We start from the raw sequence: 22,956 nt of genomic DNA, 5'->3' as shown, positions 1-22,956 counted from the left end.
GCAAGATTTTAAAATTTTTTTCTAGATTTAAACATTTGACTTTTATTTTAAAAAATCTGGTTTATATTGACACATAAATTATTATAATCAGAAGACAATAATTTTTAAGTTCTTACTCCTAGAAAGTGCTTGTATTGTTCATGTTCTCTGGCTCCCTGTAAAATTTGACTTTGTCTTACTAGTCACACAGTTCCCATCACAGTAGCCAAGACCTGTCAGACTGGTTCTAGTTAGATCATCAGTGACTTCCTTCTTCACCTCAATCTAACCCACAAAGTTGCTGATATAGCCTGGATACACACACTTTATTGCAGACCTCGGTCTCCACAGGACACCTCCTTGCCGGTCAGCAATGTATCGGTGAGTTCTCTTTTCTTGTCCTTTGTCTTAAGTTAACTTATTTAAAATGGCATGAACCACACCAAGGAACGTGTAGACCTCCAATTTACTATTTGCTTGATGTGGAAAAATACTTTTGATATTTAACATGAAATTATGTCAAGAAATAGATTTTTCTTCTTTCCATACTAGTGTTGCATGTCCTCTTGTGTCCCATCCCAAATGGTTTTCTATGTATTTTCAGAAGAGCTCAACAAAAGATAAAGGTACATGGTATTTGACAACTGTCTTTCAGTTTGTTTTGTTTTGTTTCAAGAAAAAATAGAATGTGTTTTAGCTTGGGTTTTATTTGTCTTAAGGTATGTTATGTTATATATTATATTATATATTATATTTAATACTCAATTAAAATTATACATGAGAAGGCAATCTAAAACCATGAAGTTCAAACTTACACTTCTTTCTGTAAATAAATAGTATAAATTAAAAAAATTATTTATGTTTTAAAGTAACAAGAAACAATTTAAGAAGACAATGTGATAAAATTATTATAGTTGGATTTTTAAAATAAATCCAATGATGTCCTTGGCCACAGTCAACTTCTCTAATAAAGAAGTTATAATTATTTTGAGGTTTTTTCTTTAAAAGTTAGAGACTAAACAGTAACAAGGTTTCAGTGTACTAGTTTGGTCTCTGAAAATAATTTTATCTTCATATTAAAAATTTATTTTCTCTGAGATATTGACATATTTTTTTAATTAATTTCTGCTTTGAGAAGAAAACAGTTTGAAAAGTATAAAACTTCTAATGCAAACTTAACAGTGAAAAGGACTCAGGCTCTGTCGTTGATAGGAAGAAAGTTCCACATAGTTGTTATGAGAAGTTTAATACTCTGCATTTGTTGATGAATCAACTAAGAGCTACAGATATCACAAATTAAATCAGAGTTTTCAAGGCTTCTTGCCTTCTGCAAGTACTTCTTTATAACCTGTGATGGTTTTGTGTCCTACTCTTTTTACCTGCATTATCTTTAAGAATATTACTATAGAAAACAGTGCTTTTATATATTTTATTTAAACATATAATTTCTATCAAACTCAAGATTCTAAATTGATTTCAGGCTTTGTCTATGTTAGATCTGAGTGAGTGTGGAATTTGTGTAGTTGTGTTATAATGTGGGGTATTGGAATGAATTTTTCTGAGTATAGTCTCTAATTTGAAGCAAAAGATGTTTTCAGTCCTGCTTCAGAGTATATGGAAGATACCTCTCAAGGAAAAATAAACAAATAAAAAACTCCTTCCTGATCTAAAAATTGTATACAAAGTAGAGCATATCTATTTTTTGATCAGCCTACGAGATGTTCAGAGAATGGGCTAGAGTGAAAAGGGTTTAAATTTATTATGCACATTTGCTGGAATAACTGTACCAATAAGAATGCTTTGAAGAAAGAGGTATATTGAAATATACAGACAATTTCTTTTTAAGGCCATTGGTTCATAACTGGGAAGACATATCAGAAACAGGTGGAGAGTTTTATCTAATGGCATGCTTCTTCCTTTTTAACCAAATTACTAATAGCCCCTTCCTCACTTCACCTGTTCTAAATGAAAACCTCTATTTTAGAATTTAAAGGTTAGAAGAAATTTGGACCAGGTAAACATTACTCTTCAGATGCTATCATTTTCTCCAAACTCTGATTTTATACTGTTCTTTGAGCATGAAGAAATCAACACATTAATTTTATAAAAACACATACAACAGAAGGTTAAAAAACACTTTTTCAGGTATAAGTTCATAGGGAAGAGATTTGGGAAGAGAAGAATATATTTACTAAATATATTTATTATTGATGGGCATGTCTGCCAACTGTATTCACCAGCACCCACTCACAGCAGACCAAGTTTATAGATATTAATATCTATACATGTTCAGATAGATGAAGGTAAACTGAGTAATATTCAAATGAAACAAAATGGATAACTTTAATTTTTACTCCTTAGGGTAAGCATTATCTCTCAACATGTGACCCATGGACCCCCTCCATTAGATTCACTAGATGCTTATTAAAAACAGAAAAGTCCAGTTCTCATCCAAGAAGTTCCCATGAATCTCTGGTTGAGGCATGGAAATCACATTTTTAACAGTTACACAAGGTAATTCTTATTTACTACAAAGTTTGAGAAGAACTAATACAGTACTAAGCCATAAAAAGGAAGGAACTTGCAAGATGGACATTAAAGCAGAAATGATATAGGTCAGCTTTTAAAGTGGTAGCCCTTTGTTTTATTTAAATTGGTATAATTATATCTTAATGGGAGGTGTTCTCTCACAGTTTACCTTTTTCTCCGAGGGAGAAGAGTAGTCATTTATGCAACACAGTGATGATTAAGGAAGAGAGGATAATTTCAGAATGTATGGAAAACTGAAGGGAGGATACAGACATAATTTGGGTAGTTTGTGTCAGACAGGGAAGGTGGTCTTATTTGGATTAAAAATCTGTTTGTTTATAGGGGAAAATTGCAATGCAAAATTTTTTTAGCAGTTTTTATTTTATTTTTTTATTTTTTAAGGACTTTTATTGAGATATAATTGACAGACAATAAACTGCATATATTTAAAGTGTAAAATTTGATTTTTTTTCTTATTAGTAATGTACATATGGCAATCTCAATCTCCCAATTCATCCCACCCCCAAACCACCCCCCCCCCCCCCACTTTCCCCCTTTGGTGTCCATCTGTTTGCTCCCTACATCTGTGACATTTCTGGCTCTAAAGTCTATGTTCTTTCTACTGTGACACACTATCATGTGTGGGAAGCTAAAAGAAGAGTCTTTGGAAAGTTTGCCCTCTAACAGAGAAATAGAAAACATGTACACATGCATACACACACACGGAGAAAATGTGTATGTATGTGTAGGCATACTTGTTTATATAATGTATAGGCAAAGAAACAGGTCAATACAGGTTAACATGAAAGAATGCACGTATAAGCTGAAGGAGGAAAGGTGGTGGTAGAATTTTACTTTCATTGACAGGTCTTTAGAAATGTTTTGAAGAATGCACAGACTGCCCTTATTTAATTTTCTTAAAACTGTCTCTGTATTTAAACAAGATAAGAACATAACCTAACTTTTTCACTCTATCTCAAAGCTGAGCAGTGACTGAGAGTGTAGCACTTCAATTATATCATCACTGTTTTCTAAAAAAGATTGCAACATTTTCTATTGTGTGAAAATCAAGTTCATGTTAGTGAAGCATTTCATGGAAGGAATTCATCAGTCTGTAATAACTATAACCGTCTAGTGAACCTTTGTTATTTTTTCATTATTGTCTGCTTTCCTCCAAAAATATCATTGCTTCAATATAATAAGGGAATAAACAGAAACATTCAAGAAAAAAAGCAACATCATGTGCTTCCTTGTCAGCACTGAGATTTATAAGTAGGCCTGATGCTTTTGTGCTTGAAGATGGGGCGACTGGGCAGTTGTGGAGCAGGTCTTCTAAGGTGGTGGAGAAATGGGTGCTCTGTCTGTGTTTCACGGCTTTGTCAGGGTTAGAGTTTAGAGGAACTCCACTAGGTACATCTCAAAGCACGCTCTTTTGGAAATATTCTCATCGAAGATGATGGATGAGAATTGTGAAGAATGGTCTTATGGTTTCAAGCACAGTTGATAGGTTTAAAATGAGTGGATTAGAGGGTAGGAAAGTTTTAAGAGGTTGAGAAAGAAAAACGGGCTGCAGAGATACCAGGTCATGCCAGAACCTGCAAGCCCAACCTTCTCCCAGGTACATACATGGCTTGCATGGTTGAGCAATTTCTGAGATTTTTAGAATAGTAACTCTGAGATGGTAGAAATAAGCTTAGAGGAATCCAAAGTATCATACAGTCACCATTAAATTCTATCTTGCAAACTTTCAACCTTTCATCTGAAAATGTCAGATGATATCTTTTTTTTGAAGTTGCAAGAGCAGATACAGACAGATTTAGCACTCTGTTTAAAGTTGAGCTATGAGTCCGTGTAGAACAAAATAATAATTGCTATCATTTGTTTCACAAGTACTGCCTGCCAAATACTGTTCTAAAATATCATGAGCATTTAATTTTTATGACAAACTATGGATATACTATTATACCCATTTTACAGATAAGGAAACTGAGGCTCAGACACATAACAGTACTTGCCCAGAGATGATGAATGACAGGACTGGGAATTAACCTAGGTCTATCTTACTCCAAACCTATGTTTTTAATCACAATGTTATACCATCCCCACAATGTCTCCTTTATCTACCTAGGTGGTATTACTGCTATGCTGATTTGTCTTAAAAGATATAAAAGTTATATTTACAAGGAACAATGTTATTGTTCAATGTATGGTCTTCTAAGTAGACCTCCGAGACTGGTAGACAGGAAGCATCTCTGTCTGCGTTCTGTAAATTAAGGGATACTACAGTTTAGGTAATTTGCATGTGGTCACAGGAATGGGTGAGTCAGTCAATACTAAAGACTGAATCTTTTCTCCCAGTTCACCTGTGTACTGAGTCCTATGTTGTCAAGTAGAAGAGTTAGGTAACACAGGTGTTTACCTGACCCAGGAAATATTATTGTTACTGTTACCGTTTGAATTTGTGTAGAAATATATGGACTTTTAAAATTCAGAGGGTACATACAGTAGGATATATATGTATATACATATGTATGTATGTTCTTTACACATAATTCCAACCTATATTTTTTTAAGTTTTTTTTTAATATTTATTTATTTAGTTGTGCCAGGTCTTAGTTGCAGCACGTGGGATATTTGTTGCCAGTGCAGGATCTTTAGTTGTGGCATGTGAACTCTTAGTTGCAGCATGCATGCGAGATCTAGTTCACTGATCAGGGATCAGACCTGGGCCCCTTGCATTGCAAGCACAGAGGCTTAGCCACTGGACCACCAGGGAAGTCCCCCAACAGATATTCTTTTTTTTTTTTTTTTTAATTTTTAATTTTTAATTTTTTTGGGGGTACACCAGGCCCAACAGATATTCTTATTTTATACCTATCAACAACTATGAGGCAGACAATTTTAATATTACCATGATTTTGCAGAGAGGAAAACCAAAGATTAGGAAGACTGAGACTTCCAAATCTCTGAATAAGTGATTGGTAGAACTGGAGTTTGAACCTACATTTCTACCTCTGGTCCTGAACTTTCTAATACTGCCTGCTGCCTCCACCACACCGTGATCCCTGGAATCACAAGTGCTCCCTTGGTTAAGCATAGATAACTTTCCTTGCTCTTTAAACAAGTAGCTTAACCCTTGTGTCTCAACTTTCCTAGTCCAGAAAATACCGAAGATAATACATAATACATCTAAAATATTTCAAACCAATCTTTCAAACCTTATAATACATTCAAGTCATAACTAAGCACTTGCATATATATTACTGGATTCAACAGCAAAGCTAGATTTGGGCTTCTTAGGTAGAGTTCTAAATCCTTGCACTAAACTGTACACTTCATGGCTGACCATTGGCTTGATTTGTAGATTCTTAGAGCTAGACAGGTCCAAAGATGAGTAGTTTTACACATTTTCTTTACCAGTTGAATCCCTTTCACACATAAGGCTAATGGGAACCCCTGCTGCGTGGAGCAGTGTTGCTACAGGTGGAGTGGGACTAAGGCTTGAGAGCCTCACCTGCTCCATCTTCTTCTATCCCACATGAGTTAATTTGAGGGATTTTTCAACCTGTTTCGAAAACAAATTAATTCCTCATTATGAAGGAAGAATAATGACAAAGCCAACGTGTGTTGAGCATGTACTGTGAACTTGGCACGATGCCAATTGCTCTATAAGTGTTATTTCATTTAGCACTTAAAAGAACCCTATAGTTAGGTTCTATCATTATCCCCATTAATGGGATGGGAAATGTAGACTTAGAGGGAGTGAGTAACTTGCTTTGAGCCATCTAGATAGTGAGAGGTAGAGCTGGGGCTAAACCCAGGCTATTTGCCACCAAAACCCAGACCTATATCCACTAAGCAAGAAAACAGAAGCCTTTTGCTTAAAGTCTTAGAACTTGTTACAATGAGATCCTTGATGGAAACTTGGTTTCCTTATTTATTAGTATCAGATTTATTACTTATATCTCAAAATTCTAGGGCCAGAGAATATTAAGCAAAAATATTTTATGTATTCCTCATATCCAAAACTCGCAAGATAATTAGTAAATACATATCTTGAATGTCCTCTTTTCCCAAAGATAATTACATTAAAAAATCACAATTTACCTTGATTGCAACTGATCTGTTTTGTATATTAGAATAGTATCCGTTTAGCTATGAGTGACTAAGGATAAAGAGGCTTACATAAAATGTCATTTTATTTCAGTTTAACGTAAAACAAGTTTGGAGATAGCAGGTAAGGGCTCACAGGGAGATTCACCAAGTAATTAGGAATCTAGGCCTCTACTGCTGTGCTTCCCCATCAACATGAACATATATCCTCCCAACCATGGTTCAGCATGGTTGCCTGAGCTCCAACCAGCGTATCAGGATGCTGCCCACTGGAATAGAGACTCCATTGCTCAGAACTTATATTCATAGTGAGACTCATAAATAAGGGACATTATTTTACTTTCCAGGGGGCCATATGCTTAACCAGAAATCAAAGATTCTATTATTAAAGAAAATATTTGGGATAGGCACCTTTGAGTTTCTAGCACACACATGCTTAGTTTGAATGATGAGAGGTATATCCTGTCGTGATGAACAGTAGGCAGATGGATATATGGGTCTGAAGTTTAGATGAGTGATCCGCATTTATAGATTTGGTGGTCATCAGCATTTAGATATGAATTAAAGCCATGGACATTAGTGACTGAAAATATTTAGTTCTTTTGGATAAAATAATGCTTTTCTTATCATTTTATGGTATTAATTTGCACAGTAAATTCTACCTTATTCTAGTATGAATCTGAGCATATTTCACTGTGTTATTATTAAAATACCAGTATATTAAAGTATTAATTAAGTTAAGGTAAATACATAATGATCAATTTCACAAATTTGTGTTCCATCTGAAAGTTAAGACTCAGTACTTCCATTATATTATCGGTCAGCAATTGGGGCAGGAAATTCATTAATCAAGAAATCCCACCTTTGGAAGAATAATATGAACATTAACAGAATCCATACATTTTCCAGTTGTCCCTCATTGCCAAATTAATTCAGATAGGGTTTTATTACATACAGAAATTTCTAGATTATCTGAGGGATTCTTTGTGTATGACTTACAATGCTTGCCAGGGAGACAGCAACCAGGAGGACACCACACAGTCTTAGCACATGTTCCAACTGGCACATTCCAATTTTAAGGCCCATCAGTGGCTTGCACAAAATGCAATTTTACATGTCTAGGAATTTTAAAATTGGCTTAGGATACAAGTAGTCAAGAAACTTTATTACTTCCTCATATGAAACTTGGATTATTTCAAATGACTTGCAGACCCTTAATCTGACCATTCCAAATGAACTGGCATGTAGCCATCAGAAAAATGACACATGAAAAGTTATGTTAAAGTTGATTGCTTTAAAAAATGCTGTATTTTAATTACAATAATGTTGAGCATTTTCAGGTTATTTGAAGTATAGAACACTAGCTTTGGTAGAAAGTAAAGAGCATCTAGATCAATTAAAATTCTCTTTTTCTAACAAATTAAAAAAATGATTGGGAGATTGGGGATAGCATATATACACTAATATGTATAAAATAGATAACTAATAAAAAATGAAAAAATAGAAAATGAGAGCACATGAAACATCATGTAAGTTGGGAGTTACAGGATGCTGGAAATTCTGTGATGTTGAATATGCTCTCAGATTTCTCATCTGAGAAACTTAGGACTCAGATGAAAGGATTTAGTCTTTAAATAAAAGCTCTAAAACAGAGACACAGGTCACTGGTCTTCCAGTTCAGAGTTATTTCCACTATATCATGCAACTTTCATAGGAGGCATCTAGACAAAGTCATGAGAAAGATTTGGTAGGAAGACATTTAATGTTACAAAAAGTTTCTGAAAATCAGCGCTGTACATAGCAGCTTCAAGAGTGTCTCTAGATCAGGTTTCTCAACCATTTTTCCTTCTGATACACTTGTCAAAACATTTTTCCTCTGATACACATTCATACACTCCCTGTTAATGCTTATTTTTCTTGCACATTTTAAAAATTTTTTTTAAAATTTACTTATTTATTTATTGGCTGTATTGGGTCTTCCTTGCTGTGCACAGGTTTTCTCTAGTTGTGGTGAGCGGGGGCTACTCTTCATTGTGGTGCGCAGGCTCCTTATTGTGGGGGCTTCTCTTGTTGTGGAGCACAGGCTCTAGGTGCACGGGCTTCAGTAGTTGTGGCACATGGGCATAATTGCTCCGTGGCATGTGGGATCTTCCCAGACCAGGGATCGAACCCATGTCCCCTGCATTGGCAGGTGGATTCTTAACCACTGTGCCACCAAGGAAGCCCTCTTCCACATTTTAACCTGCATACAATTCCCTACGACTGGCTGCAATAGTGTCTCTTGTCAACATTTCTGTGGGAAACTGCTGCTTTTAAAATTGCTTATTCAGATCGTTTTGACTTATTGTCTTGAACTGCAAAGAGTTTGAAGAAAATAAAGCAAAGATGTTAGTGTAATTAAGGGTTAAAGTAGCTCACTTTATAAGTCTGTAGATCCATACCTAATTACTTAATAATATCTTTAAATTTTTTGCACCCCATCTATCTGTGACTGTAAATTTCTAGAGGTCAGGCAGAACACCAACCTAAATCTCAGTTTGTAGTTTCTTGTGCTGCACCGTATCTGGCTGGGAAAGTAATAAAGAGCTGGATGATAACACAGTGGAGATCAGAGACATTCATTACCATTGAATTGTCATTTATACGTATATAATACACATGTCCAAAAAAAGTCTGATGATATCATATGGGTAATCACAAATTCCTTTTAAAGTAGGTGGGAGGAAAGATATTATCACTTGCATTTTATGGTTGGTTAAATATAAGAATGTTAAGCTATGGGTTTTGCCTAAGTTAACAGTTAGTGGTAGAGTTTTCTGCCATTCCCAATATTTATTAAAAAACTTACTATTGCACTAAGTAATGCTATGCTTATTAAAAACTTACTATTGTACTAAGTAATACTATATTTTTATGTCTATGATTTCAATAACTTTTAGGTACTTTATACTGCGAAAATGCCACATGGAGCCATTTCAATAATTAGTGAAGTGTTGTCAGATATTTTAAGAAATTATCTTACAGCTTAGTATAAATAATTTCACACTACTCCCCCCACATAAAATTGCTTTTACTGAATAGTAATTAGTATCATTTGCCCGCATTGAGGGGCATACTAAGAGCATTATAAAGCTGATTTTTGTTTCTATGCTAAGGCTATTGTGGAGAATATAGTTCATGACATTACACAGTATTCTTTTTATTAGAATCTGAAAGAATTGTACTGTGGCCAAATAATTGCTCAGTTTTTACCTTATGCATGCCATGAAGAATGTACCTGAATAGGGTTCACTTGTTTTCTTTGTTTTGTTTGTTTTTTTTTTTTTGAGTTGGCTGCTAGAAAGCTGCAAACTTTGTGGTCTGACTTAAGGAAATATCTAGATGGGAATTATGATATGTAGTTTTAGTACTATTCTCATTTTGTGTTTTCACTTATGTTTTGCTTTATTCTTGCATCTCTAAGTTTAATTCAATACCATATATGTAAATGCAATTTAACACTATATATAATTTAATAATTATATAAATGTAAATATATATCTTTAGAAGCTACTTAAATCAGTCTAGAACAAGGTAGAATATAAATAAAAACATTTATAATAAAAATAATGTTTCCCACCATTTGTCTTGGTGCTATAAAAAGAAAATGGAAACAGTTGTCTGGTAATTAGACTACCACCTTGTTAGAGTTGTAACTTCTCTCTGAGAACTATTCATAGTTATTATTGTAGGTAATGCACACATAATTCAGTCCAAGGCCTGGCTGATGCTATCAGACACTTTACAGGTATGTTTGTATAACAATAGACACAACAGAAATATGTTATTTGTAATTTTACAAGGAGTAATTCATTTGTATTTCTTTAAAAAACATAGCAATGAACACATATGATCCATGCACATGTATTCAAAATTTTAGTTCCACCCTGGATATTTTATAGTCTTGTTCTAGACTATAATAAGACTCTAATCTTATAAGATTGAAAATCTCACCAAAGCCTGCTGATACAAGTCTTCTACAAAGGACAAAGCATCTGAAGTATTTGTGTGAATAAGACAAGCAGGCACAATCTATGAGATAAAGAAATGAGCCAGTGCCAAATATACAATAAAAACTGAATATATATTAATTGATATTTCAAAACTTAAGCACTGACTTAGGGAATTACTAATGTCATAAGGTACTACACTGTTACTTCATTGTGGCATCTTTCCTTATGCTTTTGTTTGGATATTGTAATTATATACAGGCATTCAATGACCACACATAATAAGTGTCTCCTGAAATTAATGTCTCCTTATTTTCTTTTATCACTTTCTGTATTATGGTAACACTTCACAGTAGATAGATAAAATCACAGTTGGAAAATCATATATTTTAAACAGGTGAAATAGACATATTAACCACAAAGCTTGATTATTATATAAAGTGTTTTATGGAAATCAGGCTTTACTTAAATAGTAATTATTCTTCACAATGCCTGACCAGTCTTTTCTTGTGTGCAATATTCCCAGTTTCTTTTCTAAGACTAAGGCAGACCAGAAGTGCTTTGAGAGAGATTGAAACCCAAATTGTGGTACTGACAAATGGTCAGTTCAATTTGGCTTAATCAACTTCAATTCAGTTCCTTCTGTGACTATATCTTGATCATTGGAGTGGTCAGAGAATAAAGAGATAAATAAGGTGCAGACATTATCCCCAAGAAGCTGAAAACGTATATTCTGATGTGATACTTAGGGGTGACTAGAATTTACTGAAGTAGAGGGAACTTTTTTGGACTAGCTCTTAAATACACAGAGGCTTTTATGATGCAAGCAAAGTACAGAATCTAAGTTACTCCACATAGGAGGTAGCAGGAGCAAAGGCAAAGAGCTAGCAAGCTCATGGGGAAGAGGGGGAAATGCCAGGCTAACTGAGGCCAACTTGGGTTTCACTCTATCATTTCCAGAAAGACAGCATACTGTGATGGACAATGATTCAGAGATTGAGGGGGCAGACAAGAAACCTATTATCAAGCTGTAGGATGAGTTTTAGAGAGAACTGTCAGAACAAGGTCAGTAGTAATAGTATTGGAGACACACAATTAGATTTGCCATGCAGTTGAGATGAAAAAATGAAAAGATATTATAACTTCCCAACACAAATAGCGTTGACTTGTAGGCTATTGCTTATGTCAGCCATCAGTAAACTATGGCCCAAGGGCCAAATCTGGTTTTTGTACAGTGCTGGAGCTAAGAATGATTTTTATACTTTCTAAATGGTTGAAACAAATCGAAAGAAAAAATATTTCATGACAGGTGAAAATTATACAAAATTCAAGTTTCACTATACAAAAATGAAATTTTATTGAAACACAGCCACGTTCATTTATGTATGTATTATCTGTGGCTATTTCTGCACTACAATGGCAGCACTGACTAGTTGCAATAGGGCGTGTGTGGTCCAGAAAATCTAAAATAGTTACTATCTGGACCTTCATCAAAACCTTTGCTGACCTCTGGCTTACGTAGTTAATAATTCATTAGGATCACCACCTTTACAGATATTGTGGACATTGTCATTCAAAACAGCTTGGCTGGACTGAGATGGTGAAACATTCCAGCTAAGAATATCAGCACTGCTTACCATTACAGAGAATGGGTGACGAGTTGGACATCCACTATTAATCAGTCCACGATGGTGGTGTTAGGTAGGCGTTTGTTCTGGTAAACTTTCCTCGGAAGCACTGTGAGCCTTGACTTATGGTTCTCCAGTGCTTGCCATGAGGTTTATTTGTGGTAGTACCTTTTCCCCCTCCCCTTTTTGTTGTTGCTGCTGCTGCTTTTCTTTTTTATACTATTCTAGAAAAAAAAACCACATTAAGAAGTGATAATAATAATGTACCTCTGGACTTGTCTTCTGGCAATTTGGGGCTTATAAAAATATACCCATGTTTTAACTGCTACATTCACCTGCTACATTCACTGTCTAATTACACGTGTCCTCAATCAAAAAAAAAATAATAGAAAGAAAGAAATTTGACACCACTGAAGCTATTAGAATTTATCTAGTCTGGCTGAAGGTGGTTTTACATGAGGAGGGTCATATAAGTTTCAACAGGCCTCAATAATGATTGGACGAGGGTTTATGTCCAGGAAGGGATTAGTTACATAAGTGTCTGTTGATATGTAAAATAGATTTATTCCTCCATTTTGCTAAATTTTTTTGAGCACACTTCTACTACATTTAATTTAGAGCAATTCAGTATGGAATCACTTGCTGAGAGAGCAAACAAAAAAAATAATTAAGAAACAGGGCAGGGACCTCATAGGTGACTCAGTGGTTAAGCATCCACCTGCCAATGCAGGGGACATGGATTTGAGGCCTGGTCCAGGAAGATCCCACATGCTGTGGAGTAACAAAGCCTGTGTGCCACAACTATTGAGCCTGTGCTCTAGAGCCCATGAGCCACAACTACTGAGCCCACGTGCCACAATTATTGAGGCCCGCGTGCCTAGGGCCCGTGCTCCACAACAAGAGAAGCCACTACAATGAGGAGCCCGCGCACCACAATGAAGAGTAGCCCCCACTCGCAGCAACTAGAGAAAGCCCGTGTGCAGCAATGAAGACCCAACGTAGCCAATAAATAAATTAATTAATTTAAAAAAAAGAAATAGGGTGAATTAGTTTGCAAAGCAATGTCATACAGACTGGGAAGGGAAGAGATAATGTTTCAAATGGCAAAATCTCAGTAATATGGTCATTACTATTATTATTAATAAATAAAATAATGATATAATAATAATAGTCCTTACTATTTGTACAATGACTTTCTACTTGGCAGCTCAAAGTAATAAAATACCTCATCATTTTTATCTCTAAGAACTCATCAAGTTAGAAAATGGTATGGAATTCTTATCCTTGTTTTTCACAAGGAGAAAGTAAGGGAGAGAATTGAACCTGCTGCTGCCACACTATACAATAAGTTGATGGTCAGAATCAGAAACATAGTCTTGTTTATTCAAAGCGTTTTTGATGGAGTCTCTTTTTTCTTTACTCCATACTATCCCATTATCTCCCTCAAAGCCACCAAAGACAGAGCATCACTAAAATAGTTTTGAAAGGTGGGAGGCAGGAAAAGAAGACCCAGCAGTACCTTGAACAAGATAGTGATAAGAACTTCATGATAAGACATGTATAATTGTCCTTGTTACTCTCTCTCTCTCGTTTAATTCAAAAGCCATAATGTTTCTTTTTTAAAAAAATTCATCATAACACAAAAAAGTACATAAATTAAAAATTGAAGTTGCTCTCTTACTTCTGTTATTCCACTTCTTACTGTTACAAATTTTGTGTGTCTATATACTTCGCTATGCACACACAAATATAGTTTTATTATTTACAAAAACTGGGACATAGGATGCATATTAGTCTGCAACTCTTTTTCATTAAAATATATCATTGACCTTTTGCATGTTAATACAGGTAGCTCTACCTCATCAAATTAATGTCTGCATTGTTTTAATTTTCGGTCTTGATTAAAAGTTATTGTAGACTAAATAGAACTTCTGCCTTATATTTCACAATTTTACATATTCTTTTGACAATTAGATCAACATCAATTGTTTCCTATAATTACAAATTCAAATTCTTCATTTGGCATGTGTTAAAATTAGTTGAGAAGCCCTTCCCTCCCCATTTTCCCTCCACAGTTTTGCTTACGTCTGCTATATGCATCTCCTTTCTTCTGCGACAAGTGAATAGCAAGCATTCAGGGATGAAGGAACAGGAATCAGTTTATAAACTTCTTAGGCACATTTCACATAAGAAATATGCAGCAGATTAGTGGAGAAGTCTTTTTAGATTGCAGTAATTGCCATTCTAGGAACAGGTGTTTGGAATCCCACTCAAGGGAGAACTGGAGATGGAAGAGATTGGGGAAAGATAATGTTTCCTTGGCTACAGCCCCATGGGGAAATCACAGAAAAAGGGAGGAGACCAAGCAGAAACTCTGGAGTCTTCCACTACATACCAGTGACTTCAGTAGGGGCAGAGTCATGTAGTGATGACACTGTTCACTTCTGCAACAGTGTTCCCACCAAACAGGATATTGAGACAGAGCCAAGATGGGATGATGGTGTGCCAGGGACCAGAATGATTACTATATCACTTCCTGGTCCTGTATCACCAGAAAAGGAGCTCCCTTGATCTCTGTAACAATTATTTATTGTGAAATGCTTCACAGTTTCTAAGAAGTTTTCACAGAATGATCTCATTCTGGGCCCTACAGTCAACCATATGCTTTAGACAGAATGGGTAGCCTGTCCTTTATCCACAGATGGACAAACTTAGTTCAGAGTCTAAATAACTTGCCAAACTGGTAAGGAAAGAGCTGGACTTGAAATTCTCTTTATTCTGAAGCAACCCCAGGTGCTCCTTCAGGATAACACTGCCCTTTCCTTCAGTTCTCAAGTACCAGATGCTCTGGAGATAAGAATGCATGCCTTTATTCTACCAACATGATAAATACCTCAAGAAACTTAGATTAACAGCATCATATTTAAACAACTTGGCCAACTCTGACTTATTTCATTTTCTTTAACTTTTGAGTTTATTTAGCACCTATTGTAACACAAGGGAATGGCAACTTTACTAATCAAACAAAAATCAGGTTGATCAACATTTTTCAGTAACGTGTATTTTTGAAGGCGGAACAAATAGGAGAGATTGAGGAAGTTTCATGCAGGAGGGATTTCCTGCAGCTTTGCTGAAGTTTAGAGGTAAATGTTAGCTCAAACATTCAGGTTCTTTAGAAGAGACCTTTGGTTATCTCTTATGTGTATCCTCTAAGTTTGTTTCAGAAAAATAGTAGGAAAATAGAATTAGAAACTTTGCCTGGAACCTAATATGGTTCAAGCTGTAACATATATCATAGGCCATTTAAGATTCTATGGTGGAAACAGGCTTTAAACATTTTTGTAGCTTGTACAGTGCCTGACTTAGTATCTTGCACTTGGCCGGCTCAGGAAATCATAGCTAACTCTTACATAGTACTTTCTACATGCTAGGCACTATTGTAGGTACTTTACATAAAATAATTCATTCAACCCTTACAATAATTCTGTGAGATTGGTACTATTATTCTCATCTTCATTTTTTGAATGGGGAAACTGAGGCACAGAGAAGTCAAATTACCTGCCTAAGCTCAGACAACCAGAGCCAGGAATGGCTTCGGCAGCCAGGCATTAGGGTGTGTTTTAAACCAAAACAGTACTCTTCCTTCTGAGTGTCCTGAATTAATTCCCCAGGAATATCTGCTTTACCTAAGGAGTGGGTGCGGTGTGCACTGTAATATAGTCCATCTGTTTGCTTTCTTTCTCAGGCCAGTTGTGGTGCGGGCCAGGAAGAGAGCATGTTTGAAGCCCTGGGTTATTGGTCTCATCACCTTTATATCACTGATTGTCCTGGCAGTGTGCATTGGACTCATCGTTCATTATGTGAGATACAGTAAGTATGGGTTGCCCTGGCATCATGTGATTTACCTTAAATGTTTCCCGATTCCATTGCTGTTTTCATTTGCCTCAGGCTTACTATCATTCGTTTGTATAGCTGGTACAAAGAACTCTCCACCTGCTATTATTTATTTGATAATATAATAAATCATTATGCATTTATTCCTCACAAGCCAAGGAGGGTTCTTTCTTCCATCTTTGATGTCGTAATGCTTCCTGCTGGGAATAGCATGCTAGTTTTCATATTCATTAACAAGTGATAATCAAGTCTTAATTAAGGGAAAACCACGGGAAAGCTGGAGTCCACTGTTTGGAATTGTTTGAGGTCACAGGACAATCATCTTGATATAAAATCACTCCAACTCATTGAAATCCTGACAGCTCAATAAATTGTACAATCAGGGATCACAGAGAAGTAGGCTCTATTCTATACTAGTAAGTCGGAAAATGCTTATAGTAATATATTGTTGAATAAATGCCTATATTTGTTATTTTAAAATCATCTTGGGATATATTAAAAGTGATTAAAGAAGACAGGAAATGCTGAGAACGTTAATTATAAAGAGGTTCACTCTGCGGTAATCAGGTATCTCCCTGCTAGTTGAACCCTGAACACGGCTATGTTATTAGAAGTTCCCCAGGGTACTTCAAAACTGTTCTACCAGGGCATAATAGCCTTTCTGAAGTTTCCTTCTTACTCTGTCTCAGGTTTTAATTAGTTGACTCCACTTTGACCTATTGGTTTAATATCTCCCTTAGTGACTAGATAATGCTTTGATGTTCAAGACCCTGTAACCAACAAAGCTAATCGCTCAATTCTAATTTAATTGGGAATTTGCAGACGTTGTTTTCCTGTAAAGAGAGATGGTGATATGTAAATTGGTTTTCTTCTGCTAGCAGAAACAAGTCCAATGTTAATTTCCCAAACAAGGTGGATTATTTCTGGGAAGTTTAAGGAATAAGTATTCAAAGATTTTTTTTTTGGGGTGTGGGGTAGAATTTACAGGTCTTTGAATTTGGAGTATCTGCATTTTGACAATTTCTCTGGAGCATGTTTTTAGTATAAAAAGAATAGCTAAAATAACTTTATAATTCTACAGTTCTGTTCTGAATATATTAAATTCCATTATGTTGTAAGCATCATTATTCCTCTCCATGGATGCCTAGGACTATGTTTTACTCACATTTGCATTTCTAGAACTTATTAGATAATTTATTGACTACTGAATGATAAAAACGAATAAATCATACCCATGATATTTTCTTGGGGCATATTTTGGTTTGTCTGACTTAACAAGGAATTCCTAGTTATTATTTCAGTGAGAGAAAATGTTCTTACTACTTCTCCTTTGCCTTTCCCCAAGCCAAATCTCACCCATAGGCATACAATAAAAACCTGGTACGATTTCTCCAGTAACCTGTTCCTGTATATCCTGTCGTTGGGATGATCAGCTGAGTAATATGGAACACACAACGTCCACTGCCCACACAGCACACCTGAATAAACAGCGATTGTTATATGTTATTGTCATATTTGTGACCTGTCTGCTGTTTAGAGATGTAACAGAAGAACAGAGTAGATAGAGCACATGAGAATTTTGGAGCTGGCATGCCTAGATAATGAAACTGAACCAAACAAATCTATTGTAGAAACAGGTAGATAAAGATGGAGGTGATCAGACTCCATTATTTTGGCATAAAGCCCAGGACAGCATAGAACTGTGTGTTCAGCTTTTGTGTCCAGTGGTCTTTGGGACTGTTTCTGTCCCTTCTGTGATTTGAACGATAGCAGGTGAATCTATTATGAACATCATCGTAGGCAGCAGAATCACAAAGCTGTTAGAAAATTATCCACAAACTCATGTTCATCCTTATTTTTCTTACTTTTCTGTTAACATTCTTGATAATATTTTTCAACAACTACACATGCCATATAATTCTGGCAACTGGAAATATGTTTTGACGCCAAGTGATCTATTTGAGTCTATCAGGCAAATTAAAATATTGACTATAGATAAGTTGTTCCTTTGGTTGAAGCATACAAAATTGCTGATATTTGACCATTTTTAACCTATATAAATGGCAATTTGAAATGTCAGTCTAATAACTAAAAAAAAACCTGGTCTACAGATGTAGAAGAGTCTGTTCTCCTCCTCTTTAGAAAACTTACTATTCAACATGTGGCTAGGTATCAGCAACATCAGCCTCACCTAGGCACTTGTTAGAAATGCAGAATCTTGGGCCCAACGTTATTTTTTTAATTAACTTTTATTGGAGTATATTTGATTTACAAAGTTGTGTTAGTTTCTGCTGTACAGCAAAGTGAATCAGTTATACCTATACATATACCCCCTCTTTTCTGGATTTCCTTCCCATTTAGGTCACCACAGAGCTTTGAGTAGAGCTCCCTGTGCTATACAGTAGGTTCTCAGTAGTTATCTGTTTTATACATAGTAGTGTATATATGTCAACCCCAATCTCCCAATTCATCCCTCTCCCCACTTCCCCCTTGGTAACCATAAATTTGTTTTCTACGTCTGTGACTCTATTTCTGTTTTGCAAATAGGTTTTGTACCATTTTTTTTAGATTCCCTCATTCAAGTGAGGGAAAGAATAGGAAGCTAGAGGGAAACTGAGACTAAGTGAGACACCCTGCATTTTCCTATTATAACCATATGCAACCATTGTGTTCCTAATCTTGGCACAGAGTCTCTCACAGAAAAGGTAGTCAGCATTAACACTCATTGAATGCATCTTCTGAGTTCGGTGCTTGCTTCATGTGCAGCAGAGTAGAGGAAAAGCTGTATTGTATTAATTCTTCAGCAGACAAAAACATGGGCTGCTTGAACTGGATGCAGAAAGTGGAGACATTGGCTAAAGAAACAGACAAGCCAATTCCTATGGCTGGTGGGAGAAAATAAACAGAGTGAGAAAGGGACCAGGTGAAACTAAGTAGTGACTCTGGAGGGTGGCAAGTCTAGCTCCTTAAACTTCTATGTACTGAACTCCTAGCATTTTAATCCCTACCCTCATCTTCTTCTTTAGCCAAAATAAATTTTCTTACACTAAAGTCCTTGCGACCAGAATTGATGTGTGGTTTACAGAATCGGGAGAAATCTACTTTTAAAATATAAAAATGCATTTTCTCTTGGGAAGCTTCTGAATCTGTTCCTGTTTATATGCTCAGATGGCGTGACTTGCTGCTTCTTGTGGCTTATTCAGGAATGGATAACACATGATTAATTAGCCTAGAGTAGCACCAAGCATTTCATATTGTTTTTATGCTCTAAATCTTATGACGAAGATTGCTGTTGTCTGTTATTTTGAGATGACCATGAAGCTCAGAGCAGGATGATGGAGATGATGATCTGGGTGGGACATTCTTTCCCGCCTCAGTCTGTTTAGCAACTACCAAATGGGGAAATGATGATGCTTTACACACTTCTGATAAAAAGTATGATGAGTTTTTACTTCTTTTCTTATAGATCAAAGGAATACCTACAATTACTATAGCACATTGCCATTTACAAGTGACAAACTATATGGTGATTTTGAAAAAGAGGCTTCTAAAAATTTCACAGAAATGAGCCAGAAAATTGAATCAGTGGTAAGCATATTTTCCCACTTCTAGGGCATTTGCTATCACTCTTTACCATAATTTTTAGTATCCTAGCTTCTCAAACATCCATTCAACTGATCTTGTGTATCTTTGAAAAATGGGGACAGGCCCTACCTGAGAGATATAAAGCAAAACTGACAGTACCTGACTTGGAGGAATATGCCTTACAGGGTTAAACTTTTAGCCATTTCTTTTTGTTCCTCCTACTCACCCTTCCTTAGCTAGTGCTACACTATTGATCAGCAGAGTCCAGAAATTCTGAGAATGTGAGGGTGACCCAAAATACGGTTGTTATATCATTGATTTCCTAAAGAAGAGACCTTTAGCAAAAGGACACAAGATTGAAACTATTCAGACACATACTTGAGAAGTGTTTTAGTATTTAAAAATATCCAACCTTGGACAAGTTTTTGGTACATACGTCTATAGGAAACCCTTGGATGTTCATCTTTATCCTTAGGGAATCAACATTCATCTTGAGGAATGAATCAAATATTTTAAATAGTGGAAAATTTAACAGTATAGGCCAAAAGAGCAGGGGCCTGGGTGATGACTTCTCATCATTGTCAGACTACTTAGAGAATGATTTGGACTTTTCCTGAGAGTCTGTGTGGTAGTTAGTGAAGTGATGTGATGGAAAGCACCCTAAACTAGGAGTTGGGACACCTAGTTCTAGTACCACTTATTAGCTGGTGATGTGTCATTTGGCACATCTCTTTATCATTCTGGTAAAATTCCCTGAAGTGACAATTAAGGCACTAGGCTAGACAGTTTCCAAATTATCTTCAAGTTCCAATATCCTGAGTGAGAACAGAATGGCAGTGGCCCACCTGGAAACTGCCTGGTAGCCTAGAAGCCTAAGGATTTAGATACTTTGCTGAGGAGGAAGTCAAATCCTGGCTGTATTTGTCCTTGTAAACACCAAATCAGGGAAATATCAAATAAGCTCTTTTTAAGAATATGTGTGTGTGTGTGTGTGTATCCATATATGTATATATCCTTAAAATATATATTAAAGGAAATGGAACTAAAGAGATCAAGTAAAGCACCTATTTTCCTTGTTTTTTGTGCCATTCACTAAAATTTTTATAAGATCCAGACTGACTTAAATATATGGGAATATAAACAGGACTCATACTCTTCAAAATTAATAATTTTGAAGTTATTTGATAAAAAGATAAACCTTTAAGTAAATATTTCCAAGTGAATGCTGTCATTAGATAACTCATTTGAACTGTGCTGATTTGTCTCATAATTGAAGTAACTGTCTTTGGGCACGAAGACTCAGAAGTCAAACCAAATGTAAGGAAGAATAAAAAGGCTCGTTGTTTCTGTCAATCAATAACCAGCTTGTAGTATCTGTGTTTAGTAAATATCCACACAGTGAAAACAAGAAACACTTGATGTGTTTACCTTGACTTTTGATTTAAAAATTTAAGTTGGCTAGAATTCTTATTTGTAGTAGTAAGAAATATCTCCACAAAATGCATTCTTCCACCCAATTAGAGTAAACTTTATAGGAGGTATTAGGCTACGTGTCCCAGTTCACCTGGGCCTTCCTAAGAGCATCTTGAGTGCTAACTTGGGTGCAGATTATGACAGGATATTTGGTAACTTTTTCACCAGGTTTGAGAACCATGTGATACCATTATGCATTCATTTCTCCCTTCCAAATACTAACCAAGCCTGATCCTGCATAGCTGCTGAGATCAGATGAGATCCATCATGCTCAGGATGCTGTGGCCATAGATTGCACTTGTTTATATGACCTACTACTTGCCAGCGTTTTTTCATTTCCTTTGTTTATCCTACAGTAAAAGTCTGTATCTCATGGTGTGAATGATTACTCTTACTTTTCAAAACCCAGTCTGTTTACTCTCTTTTGTCTCTTTCTGAGTGTAGCACAGCAGATGTCACTCCTGGCCCCTCTACTATGGTTCCCCAGCTCCCGTCATTCCTAAGGCAGAGTTCAGTTGAAATCACTGATCCTCAAGTTCAGCATATTGTGAAATGTCCATCAATGTGTTTTGTTTTTAAGCTTTTAAAAAAATATTTTTAAGCTTTGAATCAACTTGCAGAATTTCAGAAAATTATCCTTGCTGATGTATTTTGAATATTTTTGGAACAGGTGAACAATGCATTTCATAAATCTTCACTGAGGCGAGAATTTGTCAAGTCTCACATTATCAGGTTCAGGTATGTAGATCTAAAATGCTGACTTCTGAATATAATTTAAAGCTAAAGCAGGTAACCTGGTCAGTAATAAATACTGTTTGAAGTGTTAATGATATGATATAATTCAATTCAACAGACATTAATTTTGTACCTGTTCTGTGTAAGTCATGGGTTACAATGTGCCTTACTCATTCTTTAAATCCAAAAGAAAGCATTTGCAAGATGATTTCAAGGGACAGAAGTGTTATTGGTGGCTTGTTATAGAATTGGTTTTTGTTTGTTTGTGTGTGTGTGTGTGTGTGTGTTTTTTGGGAACTTTGATTAGCACAAATAGGGACCTAAGCCACATCCCTTGGTTTAATAGCAAGTAAGTGTCCTATGTAAAATAACATAGTGGATGAGATTTTTCTTCTCCCCTTGGTTCTCCTTACCAATTTTCTTTCCTTTCTTTCATTCTACTCGTTTTTGTTACAAATATTTAAGATCTCAGATGTGATCAACAACCATCAATAAACAGAATCTAGAGCATGACATTTTGAGAAAAATGCTATACGAGGGTCTTAAATAATGTATTGTATTAATACAAATTATTTGTATTTTTCAAAATAAAATGAGCTATTTCCAACATTATTTCAATGACAAAAACTCCAAGTTACTTCTCAGTCTATTACTCAGTTGACATCTCTGAAGTGTTACTTTGCCCACTTTCTCCTGAAAATTCCACACTTTTTGGTGTTTGAAATATTACTTTTTGTTGGATCTCTATCTGCTTCTCCAGTTCTTAAATTTTCACTCTCTCAAGGGGACTTCATCCATCACATCATGGTTTCATATCCTATTGAAATCCAAGTTTCTTTTTCCAGTCAAAACTGTTGTCCTGACTTCTGCAACTATATGCCCACCCACACACACCTTCACACGGTGGTTGCACAGAAAATTCTCAAACTAGGAAAACCCACTCACACTAATGAGAAAACTGGAAGTCATCCTACACTCCTCCCTTTCCTGGGCCCCTTATGCTTTATAAATAAGTTCTACCAATTCTATCT

At 35.7% G+C, this 22,956-nt stretch overlaps 1 protein-coding gene across 3 annotated transcripts in view; it reads left to right on the top strand.

The window, feature by feature from the left end:
• The first annotated feature begins 237 nt into the window (after positions 1 to 237).
• The window catches only part of LOC130850292 (transmembrane protease serine 11E-like), a 39,268-nt gene continuing 16,549 nt past the window's right edge, over positions 238 to 22,956 (top strand). For 2 of the 3 annotated variants that reach the window (XM_057729730.1, XM_057729729.1), the window contains exons 1-5: positions 290 to 360; positions 2,341 to 2,493; positions 15,984 to 16,108; positions 19,599 to 19,720; positions 21,861 to 21,928. In XM_057729730.1, coding sequence (XP_057585713.1) covers positions 2,444 to 2,493; positions 15,984 to 16,108; positions 19,599 to 19,720; positions 21,861 to 21,928 — 365 coding nt within the window. In that variant the 5' untranslated portion in view covers positions 290 to 360; positions 2,341 to 2,443. Of the gene's footprint in view, positions 361 to 2,340; positions 2,494 to 15,983; positions 16,109 to 19,598; positions 19,721 to 21,860; positions 21,929 to 22,956 lie in introns of all 3 variants that reach the window. The other variant, XM_057729731.1, reaches the window with a different exon arrangement.

The sequence above is a fragment of the Hippopotamus amphibius genome, chromosome 3 (assembly GCF_030028045.1).
Source record: "Hippopotamus amphibius kiboko isolate mHipAmp2 chromosome 3, mHipAmp2.hap2, whole genome shotgun sequence".
Lineage (NCBI taxonomy): Eukaryota > Metazoa > Chordata > Mammalia > Artiodactyla > Hippopotamidae > Hippopotamus > Hippopotamus amphibius.
Note: the sequence above shows the minus strand (reverse complement) of the source record. Positions and strands in the feature narration are given on the sequence as shown.